We start from the raw sequence: 22,156 nt of genomic DNA on the forward strand, positions 1-22,156 counted from the left end.
ATTTCATACGGTATTGCAAAAATTAAAAAACACAACATAGGTCAAAGAGCTTCAGGACTCAAAGAAATTTTTCTAGTTACAAACAAATTGCTCCTTAAACCTAAAGACCTCAGCTGGCAAATCTGCACCCAGACCTCCGCCAGCTTGGAAGAGTCGCTCTAGCCGCCGCCTTCGCCTCTATAGAAAGCAGGGGCAGCCGGGAAGTGGGGCGCCGGACCAGGAGGCCAGTGCACGCACTTCCGCCCCCCGCGTCGCTCGCAACCAATCGGCCTCTGATGTCCACGCCCCTTCCGCTCCAGGGAACTACCAGCTCCCAGAGCGTCTTCCGGTGGGAGCTGTGCCGCTCCTTATCATGGTGAGTTGGCCAGGGGAATGAGGGTTTCTTTTGTGATTCTTCTTATTCTCTCTGGTTCCGAAGCGGCCTAGAAATGCTTCAGCTGCCCAGAGGAGGGGTCGTCAGAATTATGCTCGAGGTCCCCGGAAGGAGTCTAGCGTCGGAGAGAGTGCCCTCAGAGCTCTGATGCCCCCTCGCTCCCTCACCCGGTTCCTTTGCGTCTCGGGACACCGGCATCGCTCCAGAACGACTTTTCGGCTCTGATGAGTGTATGACTCTTCGCTGCCGTGATATCCTTGATATAGAAATAAAAGTCTTTGCTGGTGTCAGTAACCACAACACCGACAAAAGATCTGAAAACAAGTCCACAGTAGCGACGACCGTATTAGTGATGCGTACAGCAGTGATGATAACGTTGCATTAATGAACAGCATGATTAATAGGCTATTGAAGCTGACGCCCCACTCTCCAAATTGGTTTTATTGAGTGCAGATAGCCGGGTACAGCACAACTTTGAGAAGGCCAAAGATTGGCGAAAGTCAAGGTGTCGGTCGTTCCTCTTACTGCAGCTTTTTTGGTGCTTTTGTAGATCCCAGTATACCTTAGGGCTTTAGGAATGTGCTGTTTAAATTTTGTTAGACAAGTTAGTTATTTTATTCTTTAATAAATCAAGTATATAGCTCTCTGAATTTCATCTAAGGGTAAGCAGTGGATTGTGATTTCAGTGTCAAAAGAGGTACACACCATTTTATCAGAAAAATTTATGGATCTCTTATTGATAGCCTGTATATGACAGAACGACCATGTTTCTGTGTCTACGTATTGTCATTCCATTTTTTCCTTGAGTGAATATGATGGAAAAAATGTCTTATTTATCTACTTAAATATTTTCTAAATTTCCTGTAATCTTTCCTTTAAACATGTAGAAAATAGGTAAAAGTTTACTGTTTTGGCTGACCAAATAGCCTCTGTGTTCAACATCAGAACATTCACCACTGTGTAGCAGAGTTAAGTTTCTAAAACTTGACCATACCAGTTCCTTGCTTAAAATTCTTCCTTTTTTTTTTTTTCTTTAGCCCACAAGCTAAAGACCTGTTTAGTATGGCAAGCAAAGACATCTGTAGTCTAGCTTCTTACCTTTGCAGGTTTTTTTCACGCATACATACATATATCCATATTCCAGCTACCAGGAACAGCTTGGGGATTGTGCTCTAAGAATTAGACCTTTGCGCTGAATTAATATGTGCTGTTCTATCTGCAAGAATCGTTCTCCATCCCTTACGTGTCCTTTAGTCTCTTTCCTGAGCCTTTCTGTCATGTCTCAAGGTCCTATTAAGTGCCTCCTTTAGGCTCCTATGAGGCTGCTTTTTACCAGTAGCATCTGTAGCCCTTAGCAGACTGTGTTACGATTGTGTATTTACTTGCTTGTCTTTCTCACTTCTTAGGCTATAAGCTCTTTAAGAGCAGAACCTATGTATTCACTGTCACATTCCCAGAGTCTTTTGTACAGTGCCTGGCCCAGAGGAAGTTTTCAATAAATACCTGTTTCAGAAAATGATGAATAAGTAACCTTGGCAGTAAATTTTTATATTTGAAACATTAGTAATAAGGGAAATACTAGCATTTAAGTTTTATTTTTAAAATTGCCCATTATTCATTTTAATAACATATACTATGTGCAAAGCATAGTGCTATCTTAGAAAATGTTGGGGAAATATAGCCCTTGTTATTGGTGAAGTTACTGAAAATGAACTTACCGTGCAAGATGACAGTATGAAGGCTAGCCTGTGGTGAATTACAAAACAAGTGGCATTAAAAAAAAAACTCATCTAAATAACGTAATACGGCTTCTTGCAGGAAGTGAACCAGTGAACTGAGTACTTTGTCCCTTTATTCCAGTCTCTTAGTCTACTTTTCATTACTCTCTTCTGGGTGAGGAAACAGAGAGGTCAGATAACTTGCTAAGTGCTACAGGGCTATTAGTGCCTGGGTTAGACCAGTCTGATCTTTTCACTGTAGAATTATCGATATGATCATGAGACAAGGAGTACACCAATATAGTGGAAATTGAGGAGAGCAATTTCCTCAATAGTGGAAATAGAGCAAGAGAGAAAATGGAAAGAAACAGGCTAACTCACTGAACACACTTGAGTTCCAGGTTGTAAAATTTGGTGTTTATTTTGATAACAGTGGAGAGCCAATATAATTTTAGAAAGAGTGACATTAAGATTAGGGTATTTGTAGTTGTTCCTCTACTATCAGAATGGCATCAGAAATGGACGTCTGCCTTTTAGAAACCTTATTGATTGTCTTAACCTGAAACTTAAAGTAACTGAAATAATTTTAAATGAGCTAGAAGTTAGAAGATATTCAAGAATAACAGTAGTAAGCAGAATTTATCTTTGGGACCAAAATATCCCACTCATAATTCTTTAAGAATAAAGTATGTTTATTAACATTAACATTTAGTAACATCTCAGATTAAAATAGCATATTGTTCCTTTTCAACTGAATTGACTTAGCAGAGCCTTAGGTTATTCACATACACTGATCTTTATTTGGGTATCAAAATTGGTAATACCTTTTTCTTGATGCTTTATTTTTACATTTTAAAGTATATCTTTAACTTTTTATTGTGTAAACTTTCAAACATGCAGAAAAGTAGAGAGAATATCATGAAGTCCCCATGTAGCCCTAACTTGGCCTCCACAGTTACCAGCATTTTGCTGTTTTTGTTGTGCCACATTTCTAGCACTCAGCCTATTTTCTGCCTTCGCTGAGTCTCAACATAATGCAACTAATGACATGTCAAACTTAAAGAAATGGAATATATCATTTTATAGCTACCAAGATGTTTCTAAATGTATTTGCCTGTAGGCAAATCATACTTCTGCTTGTATTGGATCTGAAACTTCACATTTTTTATCTGTTAACTCCCATTTCCTCTGTTGTCTGTAAAAAGCCAGTGTTTGAGTCAAATTGGCCAACTTTAATGAGATGGAAATGCCTCATTATGGTATAGTGGTATAGTGATTGTGGCCTTTACCATCTAGGAAAATGTTTTGTTAAAGTTGAAATCCAAATATTTAAGTGCATGGCACTTAGTAGTCAAGTTACTGTGTATGACCCATTGAAAATTGTGAAGGATATTTTTTTCTCTAGAAACAATTACTTTACCTTTGTAATAACAAAGATCTTCAGTTTATTTTTCTTGGGTTTTCTTTCTTATACATCCATGAGTTTCTTCAAATGTACTATTGTTTTATATTTGAAAACTTAGATTGAGAAGTATAGTAAGGACCCATCTTTGCCTTTTTCCAAATACCATTTATTGAATAACCCATACTTTCTCCTACTGATGTTGGATACTACCTTAATTTCAGGCTAATTTCCTATATGTGGTTGAGCGCTCCTTTATGATAAGGCTTTCTTACACTGTTTCCTGAGCTTGAGTGGCAAATCCCTCAGTGCTCACCACTGCCGTGTTCTTTCTCTGCTAGTACCGTACTGCATACTAGCAGGGACCACGGAAGCTAGATAGATGTCACATACTTTGAATGCCTAAGAGAGAAACTCAGAGGTTTGATTCTAGTAATACTTGCCAAACCTTTCATATATAAAGCTTTAATTAGGTAAATGGTATAATATCTTGGAAATTAGAGCTACTTGGAAACTGCTTTTCCGGTTCAAAATTGCCTAGGCAATCTATTTTACAGCAGAGGTTTTGGTCCTGAGCTAAAACTCCTAGATTTGAATTCCTGCTCAGATGTTACTAGCACTATGTACTTCAGTTCAGTTCAGTCGCTCAGTCGTGTCCGACTCTTTGCGACCCCATGAATCGCAGCACACCAGGCCTCCCTGTCCATCACCAACTCCCGGAGTTCACTCAAACTCACGTCCATCGAGTCAGTGATGCCATCCAGCCATCTCATCCTCTGTCGTCCCCTTCTCCTCCTGCCCACAATGCCTCCCAGCATCAGAGTCTTTTCCAATGAGTCAACTCTTTGCATGAGGTGGCCAAAGTACTGGAGTTTCAGCTTTAGCATCATTCCTTCCAAAGAACACCCAGGGCTGATCTCCCTCAGAATGGACTGGTTGGATCTCCTTGCAGTCCAAGGGATTCTCAAGAGTCTTCTCCAACACCACAGTTCAAAAGCATCAATTCTTCGGTGCTCAGCCTTCTTCACAGTCCAACTCTCACATCCATACATGACCACTGGAAAAACCATAGCCTAGACTAGACGGACCTTTGTTGGTAAAGTGATGTCTCTGCTTTTGAATATGCTATCTAGGTTGGTCATAACTTTTCTTCCAAGGAGTAAGCATCTTTTAATTTCATGGCTGCAGTCACCATCTGCAGTGATTTTGGAGCCCAAAAAAATGAAGTCTGACACTGTTTCCAAGGTTTCCCCATCTATTTCCCATGAAGTGATGGGACCAGATGCCATGATCTTCATTTTCTGAATGTTGAATTTTAAGTGTACTTAGTTTACTAAAAATTATTTCCACCACATAGGTTATTGTGAATCTTAAATAGACAAATACATGTAAGGTGTCTAGAATAATTGCTTGTCGTGTATCAAGCATTCAAGAAATGTTAGTTGTGATTTACTATATCACAGGAGTGCAGAAGCTTAGGTACTTAAATGCTGATTTGTATACTTTTTGTTTACTTTAAAGGGGACAATTCATCTCTTTAGAAAACCACAAAGATCTTTTTTTGGCAAGTTATTACAGGAATTTAGACTTGTAGCAGCTGATCGAAGGGTAAGTTATTTTTATTTCTTAATCCTAATTTTATTTATTGTATCAACAGTATTATAAAGTTGAAAAAGGTAATTTTTAAGACAAATATAAATCACTCTCAATTCATCACAGTGTTTTTATTTTTTTTTGTTGGATAAGTAATTTGTTAATGTAAAACCACAGCACTTTAGTATACAGTTGTTATGCCTGGGAGGAAACTCAGCTTTTATTAGTTTTTTTTCTGATTTTAAAGAGTTTTGAAGAAAAATTGGTGATTGCCTTATGTTGTTAGTTTTTTCACAAATTAAGTGGATGTGGTCTGAAGCCATGTTTTCTCATTTTGAATGTAAGGCAGAAAACAAGTTTTTTCATTAAGTTAAACTTTGAGACTATAAAGAAATAATCGGTACCCATTTTGGTCACCAATGTAGACTTTCTAGTTATTATTCTGTTTTCATTGTTCTCATTACTGTCTCATTTATACTGTAAGTTCCTTGAGGGTAGTGACTATGTGTCTCTTGCTCACATTTTTAATAAAAGTATAAAATAAAATTTTAAATAATGCTAGCTTTATGTAACATAATAAGCAGAAGCAATAATATTGACCATGTCTTGTGATACTAAAGACTTCTTTGTTTTTTACCCTTTTATCTCCTGTTTATAAAACCTTGGGATATAATCAGAAGCCAGTAATTCTAGTATTTGGAAATATTGTCACCTCTAGATGTTAAAGTTCAAGAGCCAAGGGTAGGAAACTAACTCACCTACTTATGTATCTAGTCCATTTAGGATGCTCTCTTGAGAACAGACAGTTACGATGTTGATGGAAAACAACTCTATTGCAGAAGTAAGCAGGGAGTTCTTTAAGCACACTTCAGTGAAACACCGTACACCACAGAATAGGTAGTAGGAGCAAAACTGATACAGGAGCACCTGGATTATACAGACAACCTGTATCATAATTTAAATCTGAAGAGATCCACCTGGCTCATCGCTATTCATTACTTCTCCTGTCTTAGTTCTTAGTGATTGCATATTTCATATGAAAGATCCTTACCTCTCAATTCCTCACCACAAATCTTGTCCTGTGTTCCTCTCAACTGCCCACTCCTATGATCATACCATGCTGCTGCTGCTGTTCAGCTACTAAGTCATGTCCGACACTTTTGTGACCCTGTGAAGCCTACTATATGCCTATGTCCAAGAAATTTCCCAAGCAAAAATACTGGAGTGGATTGCCATTTCCTTCTCCAGGAAATCTTCCTGACTCAGGGATCAAACCCACGAGTCCTGCTTGGCAGGCAGATTCTTTACCACTGAGCCACCAAGGAAGCCTGATCATGCCATACACTTTATCATTCACAATAACTATCTTCCCATTGTCTCAGTTACAAGCATTTTACTCATCAGTCACCGTCTCTTGTCTTTCCAGTCCCCTTCTCTTACCAGGACCTCCAGTTCATTGACTCTGCTGTGTTTTCACTGTTTTTTCACGTCTCTTATTGTCAATTGCTTGCTTATCAATTTAGATTCTCTGGTCCATCATTTTCATTTTCTTGCACATGCCTTCAACCCCTTTGTTTCCATCTTCTGTCTATCATACTTTATTGGAAAATCCTCAACTTTATTAAGTCCACTCTACTCTGTACCTCATGCAAGCAACTGAGTGTAGCCTTAAACACAAAACCGTACTGACTGGTCTTACTTTGTTTTGTTTTGTTTTTTTATTTTTTTTGCCACGCCATGGCACATGTGGGATCTTAGTTCCCCAACCAGAGATTGAACCTGTGCCCCCTTCAGTGGGAGCACAGTCTTAACCATTGGTCCACCAGGGAAGCCCCTGGTCTCACTTTAAATTCATGATCAAGTATGCCATTTGCACTGCCCATACTGTATCTTCCTAGTTTATTCAATTTCCCACGTTCTTAAGTGACATTTTCTTTCACTTCTGTCCTCGAACTCCCCAAAACTTGTTCATCCTCACTCTAACCTGTTGGGTCTGGCTTCCTGTTTCTCTGAGGGAAAAGAAGCAATCAGGAGAAAACTTCTGCACCTTGTCATTAGCACATCTGCCGGCACTCTGCCTTCCCTCCCATTTCTTTGAATGAACTGTCTGATCTGGTCCATAAGGCCCATCCCTCCATTGTTGCCTTACTCAGAGCCAGGGTTCCTAGAACCATTCCTTCTTCTCTTGCATTGTTGTTCCTTCTTTAATCTTTCTCCTTCTCACATCATAATTACATGCCATAAATACCACTCTCAGCTGCTGCTTCCTTTCTCTGCTTGCTTTTGAAGCAAAACTATTTAGAATTGTCTTTACTCTCTTTGTTCAGTTTCTCTTCTCACTGTTTCTGTTAAGCAAAACCAGTCTAACTCTGGTCCCCACTTATCCACAGAAACTGCTTTTACAAGTACCTAATAACCTCTGTGTTGCCAAAAGCAATGGTCATCCTCATTTCCCATCTTATTTGGCCTTCAATGGCATTTGAATCAGTCTTCCTCCTTAAAGCATTTTATTCACTTGGACTCTGAACTGCCACCCTTGATTTTCCTCCTACTTACTTGAAAGCGTGAAAGTATTAGTCACTCAGTCATGTCCGACTCTTTGTGACCCCATGGACTGTTGCCTGCCAGGCTCCTCTATCCATGGGATTCCCTAAGCAAGAATACTGGAGTGGGTTGCTGTGCTCTCTTCCAGGGGATCTTCCTGACCCAGGGTTCGAACCCACATCTCTTATGTCTCCTGCATTGGCAGGTGGGTTCTTTACCACTAGTGCCACCTGGGGGGGCCCACTTACTTCTTAGTCTTTATTTTTTAGTCTCCTTTGTTACTCGCCTCCCATCTTTCTGACTTCTGAGTTTGGAGTGCCCAGGACTTAGAGAACTCTGGCCTCTCTTGTTTGCCTCATTCTGTCTTGGTGAGACTTTCACTACCATATGCTGATGACCCCGTATTTATATCTCAGCCTCTACCTTCTTCCCTACCTCCAATTCCTATATATAATGGCCTTCTCAACATTTTCACCCAAATATCTAATAGCCATCTCAAATTTAGTAAGATCAAACCCGAACTTTGATTTTCTATCACTTCTTCACCAAATGGCTCAGGCCAGAAACCTTGGAGTCACCTTTACCCCTCTCTTTCCTTCACTCCTCACAGCTGTTTTATAAGTAATTGCCAGCTCTGTCCTCGTAGTAGGACAGAAGCTGACTCTTCTAACAGCCACCTTCAAAGCTCCCATCATTCCCCACATGGTTTATTGCAAGCACATTCTAATGGTCTTCCTACTTCCATCCATGCCCCTGTGCAGCATATTCCAGGTTGAGAAGCTGAATGAGCTTTTTAAAATGAAAGCTAAGTCACTGCTTCATCTCATCTGGAATACATCCCAGTTCTTTTCCTGGCATACATGACACTGCTTAATGTAGCCCCAGACTCCTCTCACCTCTCCTGTCTAGCTGTCCTCAGCCCCTCTTTTATCTCAAAGTATTTGCACTGTGGTTTCCGTTTTCTCTCTGAGATGTCTGGATGCTTAGCATCTTCACCTCTTTCAGATTTCTGGGCACATGTCAGCTTATCAGAGAGTTCTTTTCTGACCACCCTATCTAGATGAGCAGCTCTTTAGTATCTTCCATTACTGTGTTCTTACTATGCTTTATTTTTTCTTTCTAGCACTTACCACCGCCTGACTTCCTATATTTGCTTCTTGTCTGTCATCCCATCTGGATTACAAGGTCCATGTTTCATTCACTGCTGTATCTCCAGTGCCTCAAATGCTATCTGTTACAAAATAGATACTCAAATGTTTGATTAACAGCTTGATTTGGCATGAGAATGGCATGTATTACATGCTTTATCTGCCTTTTCTGACTGTTACTGAATCCCTGTCCTGACTAGGCCCCTTGTCCAGTCATGTCCTCATTGGGCATACAGTCCCTCGTCCTGTTAACTTGTCATATCAGTTCTCAAGTTTCTAACATCCCCATGTCACCTGCTCTTCTGGTTTTGCTCCTCCTTGAGGAGGAAGTTCGAGAATGGTGTCTCCCATAAATTTATGCTGGGAATTATTGTTCTTCTTTTTGATGCTCCAGTAACGTATTCACCATAACAGCTATTGTGAAGATTTTTTCTGTATTTAAGTGTCCAGTCCTACTTTACCATATGCCTTAGTTTTAGGAAATGGCTTGTTTCTTCCTTAGATTTATAGCCTGTTACCTCTGTGCTCCATGACTGTCACTTCTTTCTGCCTTATGATTTCTGTCTCTTGAGTTACCTTCTTATCCTTCTCACTTCTGGTGGTGGTCTTCCTTTCTAGACCTACAGCTTTCATCTGTATTATAAAACCATCCTATCCCATACCTTTCCCATACCTTATTTGACCTTATCTATTTAAATATATAAATATAAATTATATGTTTAAACTTAACATTTCCAAATAACAACCTTCCACTATTTCATCTATACTTTGAAACAAGTGTTGGTCTCCCTATGTAGGGATTGGAGCAGAACAAAGTAAAAAACACTTCACTTGATCTCGTCTTCCTTAATTTTTAGAATGCTATTCTTCCTTCCTCTGACTAAATCCAAGCTGTTTCAGATCAGTTCAGTCGCTCAGTCATGTCCGACTCTTTGAGACTCCATGAATCGCAGCATGCCAGGCCTCCCGGTCCATCACCATCTCCCGGAATTCATTCAAACTCATGTCCATTGAGTCGGTGATGCCATCCAGCCATCTCATCCTCTGTCGTCCCCTTCTCCTCCTGCCCCCAATCCCTCCCAGCATCAGAGTCTTTTCCAATGAGTCAACTCTTCGCATGAGGTGGCCAAAGTACTGGAGTTTCAGCTTTAGTATCATTCCTTCCAAAGAAATCCCTGGGCTGATCTCCTTCAGAATGGACTGGTTGGATCTCCTTGCAGTCCAAGGGACTCTCAAGAGTCTTCTCCAACACCACAGTTCAAAAGCATCAATTCTTTGGCGCTCAGCTTTCTTCACAGTCCAACTCTCATATCCATACATGACCACTGGAAAAACCATAGCTGTTTCAAGGTATATCTCAAATCCTCCCTTTTCTATGAACTTCTAAACTGTGGTAATCTCCTTTTTTTAGCAGTCCTGTTTCTTATGACCTATTTGGTAAATAACCAAGCATTGTTCTGTTTTTGGTGGGTGGATGGGCAGGCTAACTTTATTTTGATGTAATTGCAAGCTTATAGAAAAGTTTTCAGATTAGTGTAACGAATTCCCTTATACCCTTTATTCAGATGCATCAGTTGCTTTATATTTTGCCCCATTTGTTTTATCATTGTCTCCATATATATGTTTATAGAGTCAAAATTATATTCAAATGTCATCTTATTTTCTCAACTATTTGAGAATTTATATGTCAGAATTTATTTTCTCTTGAATAATTCCCCTTCTCGAATTTTTTTAGGTTTATATATTGTGATAATAACTTGGTTGATGAATTTTTTGGGAAGTTTTAGAAACTGTAACCCTTCAGTTTTTTAAAACAGGTTGTGCTTATTCCTTTGAATATTAGAGTATGAATCCTCAAACTTGAGTGGACCCAAAGAAGTTTATCGGTGTTGTACAAGTAAGAATGATTTTCCTTTTCACAGTCCTGGAAGATACTGCTCTTTGGTGCAATAAACTTAACATGTACTGGCTTCCTGCTAATGTGGTGCAGTTCCACTAATAGTATAGGTATGTCACTGTTCTTATTTTTATAGTTAATTATTAATTTCACTTTTATTGTTCTCATCTTAAATAAAGGTATGTCTTCCTTAACATGGAATATATTATTCTGAAATACAACTTGAAAGATTTAAATGAGGGAATCTATTCCAAAAGTACCTTGTTATATTCTGTTTTGGCCCTGTCGCTTGGCATGTGGGATATTAATTCTCCAACCAGGGATTGATCCCCTGCTCCCTGCAGTGGCAGTGCAGAGTCTTAACCACTAGACTGCCAGGGAAGTCCCTCAAAAGTACCTTGTAAACTATAAAATTTGGTTCAATTGTTAGGCATTATTTAAAATGAGCTTTTTCAAAAGATTTAAATCTATTTGAAAAACGGAGGTTTCTTTTTATTTTTTAATTGAGGTATAGTTGATTTATGTTAATAGTTTCAGGTGTACAGCATAGTGATTCAGTATTTTTATAGATTATACTCCACTCAAAATTACTATAGGGACTTCCCTTGGTGAGGAAGCTATAGATTAATACATTTGTTTGTTTTATTTTTTAGATTTCATATATAAGTGATACCATATAGTATTTGTCTTTCTCTGGCTTATTTCCCCAAGCAGAATATACTCTAGGGGTTATCTGTGTTGCTGCAAATGGCAGATGCACTCCTTTTTATGGATGAGTAATCCTCCTTCCTGCCTTTGTGTCTGTTGATGGCCCCTTGGGTTGCGTCCATGTCTTGGCTGCTGTAACTAGTGCTGCTGTGAACACTGGGTGCATGTATCTTTGTGAGGTATTTTTAGTGATAGATTAGTTCTTCAATTTATGTAGTGTATAAATAAGATTTTGAGGTTTATTGAGTTTTTCTTAAAAGGTAAAACCTCTTAATATCTTTCTTGTGTTTTTAAAAACCTCTTATATTTTTATGTACCATTATTTGTTGTATTTCCTAACCATGGATTCAGTAACATTTTAATCAGTCTTTCTGTTGTTTTGCAGCTTTAACTGCCTATACTTACCTGACCATTTTTGATCTTTTTAGGTAAGTTTTAAAAACTCTCCTTAATGTTTTAAAGCTTATATAGAATTTGTCAATCAACTATACTTCATTTAAAAAAAAAAAGAAAGAGATGTCCAGAAAACTTCCCCGTTGTTTTACTTCTGACCTTAATTTGTGGTTACATGGGTGGTTTTTTTTTTCTATTTGTTAAAATGTACATATGTGCTTCATGCACATTTCTGTATAAATGTCCTATTTGGAATAAAACAGTAAAAATAAAAGAAGAGTTTATTGCACTGAATTTATGAAATTTTCTTTAATTAAAGGAAAGTAATCTGTGAAATTGGAGAAGGAAATGGAAACCCACTCCAGTGTTCTTGCCTGGAGAATCCCAGGGACGGGGAAGCCTGGTGGGCTGCTGTCTATGGGGTCGCACAAAGTCGGACACAGCTGAAGCGACTTAGCAATAGTAGCAGCAATCTGTGAAATAAGTAAAATTATCAACATGGATCATGTATACAAATAAAAACAATTAGAAGATATGCTGGAAGAAGATATCCCATTTACATAGCAACAGAAAAATACCCAGACGTTAGGTCAGTTGCCTACCTATAGATGAGTCAGCTATAGGTTCCTGCTAGGGAGCAGGAACATGTAAGAGCATACCAGTTCCCACTGGAACTGTGTAGATGGGAAAAGAAATGAGGGGTATTAATAACTGCAAAGCAAGTATGTGATTGTGAGATCGAGAGACAACCTGTCGGCTCCTGCTTTGGGGGACCTTTCTTATTTCCAGTGTGTGTGTGCTTAGTCACTCAGTGGTGTCTGACTCTTTGAGACCCATGGACTGTAGCCTGCCAGGCTCCTCTGTCCATGGGATTCTCCAGGCAAGAATACTGGAGTGGGTTACCATGCCCTTCTCCAGAGGATTTTCCCAACCCAGAGATAAAACCCAGGTCTCCCGCATTGTAGGCAGATTCTTTACCGTCGGAGCCACCAGGGAAGCCCCATGTTTCCAATAAAGATTACAAAGTGCTTGGACAATGATGTCTCCAATATCTGTGCCATAGGTGTGTTATAGGATGTCTTTTCATCAGTCACATAACTAAATCTTCTTGATGGATCTAAAACAGATAGTTGTTACCTGAATTTCACACTGTAGTAAATTGTCTTAGAGTGAATTTCCACTATACCTGGAAAGCAACCATAACTTTACCTCATCTAGAATATTGTCAAGGTGTTATTAATATTTAGTTTAACTTTTAACATAGATTAAATAAAGTTTATCAAAGTTGAAATGTTTATGCCTGCTACTACTACTAAGTCACTTCAGTCGTGTCCGACTCTGTGTGACCCCATGGACTGCAGCTTACCAGGCTTCTCCGTCCATGGGATTCTCCAGGCAAGAACACTGGAGTGGGTTGCCATTTCCTTCTCCAGTTTATGCCTAGAACCAAGTAAATATTCTTAATTATTACTATGTTATTTTTTGCAGGCTCAGTTATGGAAACCATTTAGGGTGGATAACTTACTGAGTAGAGAAAATATGAGTTTAAAGTATTCTATTTAACTGTCTTAATGGTATATCATAACTTCTTCTGTTTCTCCCCATGTTAAAACTCACATGTTAGGGTGTTTATTGTGATTAGATTATAAATCATTAGAATAATTTGTTGTTAGCCTGTGAACACTGTTACTTTTAGCAACTTAGGTATTCTGAAAACCAAATTTCTTTTTGTATGTCTTCTAGCTCTTGTTCTAATGCTGTATTTATTTGCCTTTTTACTTAGTTTGATAACTTGTTTAGTAAGTTACTGGGTGATGATGAGGAAACCTAGCCCTGCCTATTCATTTGGGTAAGTTCAATTTACTTTATTTTCTGCTAACTTATTGCTATTAAAATTAGTAGTTAAACTACTAAAGAGCTAGCTTGAATATTTGTAGAAAATAAGTATTGCCTGTTTAGTGTGATAATGATAAATAGTAAAATTAGATTTTAAAAAGCATCTTCTAAGAGGATTCTAGATAAGAAACATAGATGATTAAATTTAAATCATATTAAAGTAAAATGTTCACATTAGGTTCTTTGCTATTTTACAAAACAAATCTTAACATAAAATGTTCATTTTAAGGTCTTTGGTAATTTCTTATTTCAGTTAGAGAAAGTACAAAGGATTTTTGTGTATGTATCTTCTAGATGTTAAAGTAAGTGGGATACACTTTAACGTTAATGCAGTGGTAGAGGTATATTTTTCCCATAAGACTAGATTTGTGATAGCAGCAAACTGACAAAGATTTTAAGATCTCTGTGTCTATAGTTTAGAAATTGCTGAAAGCTGGAAAATAATCTTTTACATCAGAGGATTTTTTTTTTAATATTTATTCATTTATTTCACTGGGCCAAGTCCTAGTTGTAGTATGTGGGATCTAGTTTCCTGACCAGGGATCGAACTCAGGGCACCTGCATTGGGGGTGCAGAGTCTTAGCCACTGAACTACCAGGGAAGTCCCGGATGTTTTTATTATATTAGGAAAAGAAATGAATTCCTTTCAGATTCAAGGAAAGAACTAGAAAGAAAAATTTAACCTTGGTGAAGAAACTCTTGAACCAAACTTAACCTTTCTTTTCCATACCATTCATTGGGATTATATTCTTTTGAACAAAATCAGGTTTTATTTACTTAAATAATAAGACAGAGTGAACATGAAATTTTAATGCAAAATGAAAATATTTGTGTGTCACTGAAATTTAATAGAGTTGGACTGTTACTATGATAACCATTTGTAGAGAATACATATCTGTATATGGAAATCTTAACTCTTGAGTCAGGCTTTTGGTGGTGACAGAAATCCAATTCAAACTAATTTGGTGGGAAAATGATAATATACTTGTGTGGGAAGACTGAGGTAAGCTGGCACAGGGACACTCAGGACATTGTCTTTCTCTTACCTCAGTGGCCTGCTTTTCTCTGCATGTCAGGTTCGGTTTCTCAGACCATTTTTCTCCACTCTGCTGGAATGATAACTTCTAGCAAGACTTGGAACCTTCTCACCTTCCTCCTAGACAGGAAAGGACTCTTCCCCAGCTCTAGTTCTGAAAATTAATGAGAAAGAGCTGTTGGTTTTTCCGCCTTGGTATAGATGTTAGTTTTTTTAGTTTAGCTCCTGTGGCCAGGATACAAGGTTTAATAAGGACATGACAGCTCCCATTTTGGTCTCATTGCTTAGAGAATAGGAAACGAGAGAGCAATTAAATATAATTACAGTCAGTTGCATGGCTTGAAGTATCATCTATATCTGATAATCCCAAAATTCAGTTCTGTAGCACTGAGATTTACCTCATGTCAGTGTTCCCTTCATGCCAACTTCACATGGGTGCCTAATTGATGTCTTAAATTCAAGCTAAATTTCCTGTTTTGTTTTCTTTCCCCAACATCTGTTCCTCTGTAGTTTTTCCCATCTTAGTAAATACACAGCCACTTAGTTGCTCAGGCAAAATCCTCGATTATTCTCTCATCACCCACATTTATCCATCGGGAGGTTATGTCAGGATAACTTACAAACACATCCAGAATCTGCCTCCACCCCCATTTCTGTCTCCAGTACTACCATCCTAACCAAGCTACCTTCATTTCTTGCCTTCAGCAACATCCTGCATCCTAATTCTAACTAGTCTGCATACTTTGCTTTTCCCAACCCTTGGAGTCCATTCTTTGTGTAGCAACCAGTGTTTGTTTGGTTTTTTTTAAGCCTAAATCATGCTATCATTCTACTCCTTAAAACCATCCAGTTGTTTCCTATCACATTTAGAGTAAAATCCTGACTCCTTTCCCTTGTTTATAAAGGCTGTGTATGACTTAGACCCAACCTACTTCTTTTCAAGTTACCACTATCATGCACTCTGTCTTTGTGTCTATAATTTGAATATAACTTATTCTTGCTTTAGGATCTTTATACAGACTATTCTCTCTCCTTGAGATGCTCTTCACCTGATTCTTTCAAGATAAGCCCAGTTTTGTTATTCCAGTCTTAATATTACCAAGTGCTAATATCATTAAGTGACTGGGCGCAGTCTACAATGAATTCTGAAATAGATCACCTAGTTAGTCTTTTGTCACATCAGACTGGACTTCCCTGGTGGCTCAGACGGTAAAAATTCTGCCTGCAATGCAGGACACCCAGGTTCATTCCCTAGGTTGGGAAGATCCCCTAGAAAAGGGAATGGCAAGCCACTCCCAGTCTTCTTGCCTGGAGAATTCCATGGACAGAGGAGCCTGGCAGGCTGCAACCCAGTCCATGGGGTTGCAAACAGTCGGACACGACTGAGTGACTAACATTACACACCAGACTACTATAATTCTCTGTATAGAACTTATCAGTTATTTGTTTTTTTGTCTCCCCCTTTAAATATAAATTTCTTGGTAGCATGGACTGTTATCTTATTCTTTTCTTATATCCTTGTACAGTTTGATGAATTTTAACAGATAAATATACTTGTATAACTACTATCTGGATCATGATATAAACCATTATAAGTTCCCCCAAAGCCTCCATTCATGACTTAAGGTTGAGTCAAATGCCGAGAAAAGTAACCAGTATTCTGATTGCTGTCATTTCAGATTATTATTGCCAGTTTTGAAATCATATAAATGGGATTGTAATATGTATCATCATATAGCAGTAATTCATTCTTGTTCTTTGCTCTAATGTTCCAATATGCCAATATACGTTTATATGTTCAACTATTGAAAGAAATTTAGATAATTTTTACCTTTTTGTTATTATGAATAAAACTACATATGCTCATTTTGTACTTTTATTTTGGTATACATGTGTGCTCATTTATGTTGGGCATATGTCTTTGAGTGAAATTACTGTCATAGGACTTGCATATATTTGTCATTAGAAGATAGGATAATTCCAAGCAGTTCTCCAGAGTGGTTTTGCATTTCTACTGGCAGTATACATTTCTACTGGCAGTATATCTGAGTTCTAGTTGCTTCAAGTCCTTACCAACTGTTGGTATTGCCTTTTTTTTAAAAGCCATTCTAGGATGTGCAGTGGTATCTCATTGTAGGTTTAAGTTATTTTCTTGATGAGTATTTGAGCACTTTTTCTTATGTTTATTAGCCATTCAGATTACCTCTTTTCTGAAATGCTTGTTAAAGTGTTTTATCCATTTTTATATTGGGTTGCTTATTTTTTCTTATTGATCCATAGGAGTTCTTTCTCTTTCATTCTCTTAAAGCTATCTTCTGATGCATGGAATGTTTTTAATTTCAATGATAAATTCAGTTGATCAGTCTTTTCCTTTATGGTTAGTACTTTCTGTGTACTTGTCAAGAAATCTTGGCCCAAGATCATGAGATACTCTTCGCTGTCATTAGGAGTTTTACAATTTGACCTTTCACATATAGGCTTAACAATCAAACTAGAATTTGCTTTTTGTATATGGTTTGAAGTAGAGGTCAAGGCACATTGGTTTCTATACAGCTATTCAATTTGATAAAACATTAATTGAATCAAGTTTCTTCTTTTTTATTGCTTTTATGTGCTACTTTTTCATTAATCAAGTAACTGTATATGTTGGTCTGTTTCTAGATTCTCCTTTCTCTTCAAAGTGTATTTGTCTGTCTTTGCATCGGTTCTGTACTGTGTTAATTACTGTAGTTTGAAATCTTGCAGTGGAATACTGTAGTGGAAATCTTCCTACTTTGTTCTTTAGACCTTTGCTTTCCTTCACCTTTTGCATTTCTATGTGCACTTTAGTATCAACTTATCAATATCTACAGATAACATTGCTGCATTTACATACTGTTTTTTCCATACCCTCCTATAACCTACTTTTCTTCATTTATTTCCTTTCATGTCAGTAAATACATTTGTTATATTTTTAGTAATACATAATGGTCTTTTGTTGATTCCAACATTTTTCCATTACCAATAGCAACGTGATGTATGTCCTTAATTATTTTATTATTTCCTGAATTTTGTACCTCCTGGAATTAAACCAGCTGATTTGAGGAGAAAAAAAGTAATGTGATGAACATCCTTAATTATTTATTATCTTTTCTGAACATAATTATTTCCTTGAGAAATTTTAGTGTACGTACATACTACAAATGTTGAATGCCATTAAACTGTGTATAGTGGTAAAAACCAAGATAAATAAGACAGCAGTCCATGGCCTCCAGCTGATAGTTTAGGGATAATAAGACATATGTAAATGTGACAGGCAGTATCAGTTCAGTTCAGTCACTCAGTCGTGTCTGACTCTTTGTGACTCCATGAACCGCAGCACCCCAGGCCTTCCTGTCCATCACCAACTCCCGGAGTCACCCAAACCCATGTCCATTGAGTTGGTGATGTCATCCAACCATCTCATCCTCTGTCGTCTCCTTCTCCTTCTGCCGTCAATCTTTGCCAGCATCAGGGTCTTTTCAAATGAGTCAGCTGTTCGCATCAGGTGGCCAAAGTATTGGAGTTCCAGCTTCAACATCAGTTCTTCAAATGAACACCCAGGACTGATCTCCTTTAGGATGGACTGGTTAGATCTCCTTGGAGTCTAAGGGACTCTCAAGAGTCTTCTCCAACACCACAGTTCAAAAGCATCAATTCTTTGGTGCTCAGCTTTCTTCACAGTCCAACTCTCACATCCATACACGACCACAGGAAAAACCATAGCCTTGACTAGATGGACCTTTGTTGGCAAAGTAATGTCTCTGCTTTTGAATATGCTGTCTAGGTTGGTCATAACTTTCCTTCCAAGGAGTAAGCGTCTTTTAATTTCATGGCTGCAATCACCATCTGCAGTGATTTTGGAGCCCAGAAAAATAAAGTCTGACACTGTTTCCACTGTTTCCCCATCTGTTTCCCATGAAGTGATGAGACTGGATGCCATGATCTTAGTTTTCTTAATGTTGAGCTTTAAGTCAACTTTTTCACTCTCCTCTTTATCGTAGTGATTAAAGTCATGAACACTAGAGCCAGAGTGTCTGAGTTTGAAAATCTGACTCCTCCACTTGCTAGCTATATGACTAAACAGTTACTCTTACTCTTGGGCTTCAAGATCCTTATCTCTTACTTATTTATTTTTTTAAAGAGGGATAGAATCACCCCTCATAAGGATTTAGATGAGATAATGTGTTAAGTACTTTGACTGGGTGTCTAACATAAGATGGGTCAATTAAGTGTTAGCTGTTATTATGATAATGAATATTTCTAGAGAAAAAAAGCCATAAAGAATATATGTTTTATAAATAGGTACTCTTTCTAAAATCTAAGATATTCACTGTTTATTATCATTCTAGAAACTAGATTTTTTAAACAGTGTTTGACTTACAGTAGTTACACTTGTAGTGAGTGAGTGATGTGTTTTACAGATGCTAGTTTGTGAATTGAAAAAATTATGCTAATTTAATTAATTTTCCAATTTCAGATTTGAAAGATTAGAAGTCCTGGCTGTATTTGCCTCCACAGTCTTGGCACAGTTGGGAGCTCTCTTTATTTTAAAAGAAAGGTACATTTGTATATGATGTTTCTGTCACTGCAAATTCTACCTGTGCTACCTTTGGAAATATGAAAGAATCCAGTGAGACATTCTGGTTAAAAGGGTATACAAATTAATATGAACAATGCTGGAGATTTGATAGTACAATTTCTTCATGTTTCAGACTTTTCTCCCTCTTTATACCCTTCTTTTATTACCTTTGATACTACTAAATCCAGTCATAAGTAGATGTGAATAAAAGGAAGGGATTCAGTCAGACATATTCAGGTTTGTTAGAGAAGGATTGGACATTGCACCTTGAGGATAACTTGTGGGTCTGCTTGTCTCATCACTACTAGTAATCAACAGGTCATATTTAAAAGTTTTGTGAATTTATTAGATTAATTATGTATTTAATAAAGTTTTTTAACTTAATTCTTTAATACATTAACATTATTTCTTTCTTTTAGCGCAGAACGCTTTTTGGAGCAGCCCGAGATACACACGTAAGATTCTACTTTTGACATACAATATACTATTAAGTTTGATTCCTAGTGATTAATTGGGAATTATGAAAATTATGAAAATTATGAAAAAAAAATAATATGAAATAATGATTACTTTGGCCCATACTAGAGTTCAGAGTGTGGTAATATATATTTCACAAGCAAAATCCCCAAGTCCCAAGACTCCTTCTTTTCACCCTTAACTGTTCCCAAGCCCCTACGTTTTTATATGGAACAAAAAGGCCTCTCTACTTTGATGTCGGGTCCCTCAGTATTTCCAAATCCAGGCGAACATGCTAAACCAGCCCTGTCTTGTCGTCTATAATTTAGATCCCCCAAATTTTTTAGTAGCATCTCTAGAAGAGATGGAAGTGTTATTAGCTGCAACAAAGATGCTAACTGTGTGGATCTGTTCTGATCAGTTTCATTCAGGACAGTTTGACTTAGCCAGCAGACTATAAACCAAATATCTGTAGCATTTCTAAAGATTTATAATAGCAATTACCTGTAAGAAGATATTGTTAATGCTAAGGGTCTTTTTTGGAGGGGTGGGGATCCCATGTAAGATGGAGCAACCATATGCAGAACATGGGTCATAAAGCTAGAAACCAAGTTCAAATTCTGACTGCAAATACTGAAGCAGACCACTCTGCTCCCTCATCTCCTAGTCACGCTACATGCTGAAATTATATATTAATATTACCAAGAAAAAAATAACAATGAGTGTTATTCTTTTTAGGGGAAGATTATTAGTTGGTACTTTTGTGGCTCTTTCCTTCAACCTGTTCACAATGCTTTCAATTCGGAATAAACCTTTTGCTTATGTTTCTGAAGGTATGTTTTTGTTTACCATTAATAAAAATCCAATTAATTTCTGATAGCAACAAATCTTTTGTTTGTTTCATTGATTCATAAATCAATGAGAAAGTGTATCCTGAGGGAAAGAGAGAACTACCTCCCCCTAAAGTTCTAAAGTCTTCAGAAACTTATAAAGCAGAAAATTAAGAAATAGAATCTAACTTTTAAGTTTTAAAATAACATATTCCTTAAAAACAAGCAGAACTGACAATTAAATTACATGAGATAAAAAATTACATTTACCAGATAACATGAATGAAATTTTAAGTGTATAAACTACCTAAGAATGCATTTTAGAAGCATCAGCGTACATATAGTTGATGTGCTCATTGCAAATAATTGTATTTTGTTAATTAACTTCATTCCCAGGAACTCTCTGGGGCGATGATGGGTGGGCATATATTTGAAAGTATCCAAATTTTAGTCCTTTTGATAAATTCTTTTACTTTCAAGTCTAAAAATTCAGATAGAATTTTCATTTTAGTGGTCTAAAGTATTGACATTTTTCACTAATTTCAGTGTTTTGGAGTCCTACTCCCCCACACCAGGTTAACCGCTGTTGGATGGCTGGAGGAGTTTTACCTCACTTTACACTGAGATAAAAACAAAAGCGGGCTGTGTACACACACCTGCACTTTGAAGGAAAAATAGGGGAAGGTCTTTTTAAGTCTCACTGACTTGAATACCAAGATAACCAGGGGAAGAAAGCTTTCTGAAATACCCATTCAAGCTTAAACAACTTCCTAAGTGTCATGAAGTATGAATTTATTTGTATGAATTAGAGTTTAAGAATTACTGCATAAACTGGAAAATTAAATAATGATATTTATGATCATCAGAATTATTTTGAAAAAACTTTATTAAAATACTATTATGCTCATTCTTGAAATTTTAAGAAGGTACAAAGATTTACAAACTATGTTTCCCTGAAGAGCAGAAAGATACAAGAAGGAAACAGTACTGGTAATCTCATGAGCCAGAGATAACATCTATTAACATTTCTGTTTTGTTCCTTTATTTTTTTTTCTGTGCACATATGTATGTTTTTTTACATACTTAGAATTGTATCAGTTAAAAATTTTATGCTTGGCTTTTTTCACTTAACTTTATGTCTTGAATATTGCCTGTCATTAAATAATCTTTGAAAAATAATTTTTGAATGCTTGCATAACATTTTGTCATGAATATTTAAAAAAATTAGTCTAATGTACATTTTCAACTTTTCCTTTTAACTATAACCACCTTTTTTCTATCAAATTTCTTGTATGCATTTCTAATCTTCTCAGAGAAAAAATTATAAGTGTTTGATATATATCGCCAAGTTTATTTCCAGAAAAATCATCTAGTTTGTATTTTTATTAGCTGGAAATGAAAGTTCGCAGAAATATCAAGATTTACAACATGAGTTGAAATTTGAGTGAAAAAAAATATTAAAGCACTTTCTGCCAGGCAGTGTGCTCAGTACTTTACACAGAGCCCATTTAATTCTTCCTATAACCATATAAGGTAAATCGTTTTATTCTCCCCACTTTACA

General features: G+C 37.1%; 1 protein-coding gene across 2 annotated transcripts in view; it reads left to right on the forward strand.

Annotated features, from left to right (window-relative positions):
* The first annotated feature begins 298 nt into the window (after positions 1–298).
* SLC30A6 (solute carrier family 30 member 6) overlaps positions 299–22,156 on the forward strand; it is a 48,816-nt gene continuing 26,958 nt past the window's right edge. The window contains exons 1-8 of one of the 2 annotated variants that reach the window (NM_001075766.1): positions 299–355; positions 5,015–5,101; positions 10,701–10,785; positions 11,769–11,811; positions 13,560–13,625; positions 19,207–19,287; positions 19,728–19,763; positions 20,503–20,597. In NM_001075766.1, the coding sequence (NP_001069234.1) occupies positions 353–355; positions 5,015–5,101; positions 10,701–10,785; positions 11,769–11,811; positions 13,560–13,625; positions 19,207–19,287; positions 19,728–19,763; positions 20,503–20,597 (496 nt within the window). In that variant the 5' untranslated portion in view covers positions 299–352. Of the gene's footprint in view, positions 356–5,014; positions 5,102–10,699; positions 10,786–11,768; positions 11,812–13,559; positions 13,626–19,206; positions 19,288–19,727; positions 19,764–20,502; positions 20,598–22,156 lie in introns of those variants that run through there. The other variant, XM_059891252.1, reaches the window with a different exon arrangement.

Source organism: Bos taurus, chromosome 11 (genome assembly GCF_002263795.3).
Source record: "Bos taurus isolate L1 Dominette 01449 registration number 42190680 breed Hereford chromosome 11, ARS-UCD2.0, whole genome shotgun sequence".
Lineage (NCBI taxonomy): Eukaryota > Metazoa > Chordata > Mammalia > Artiodactyla > Bovidae > Bos > Bos taurus.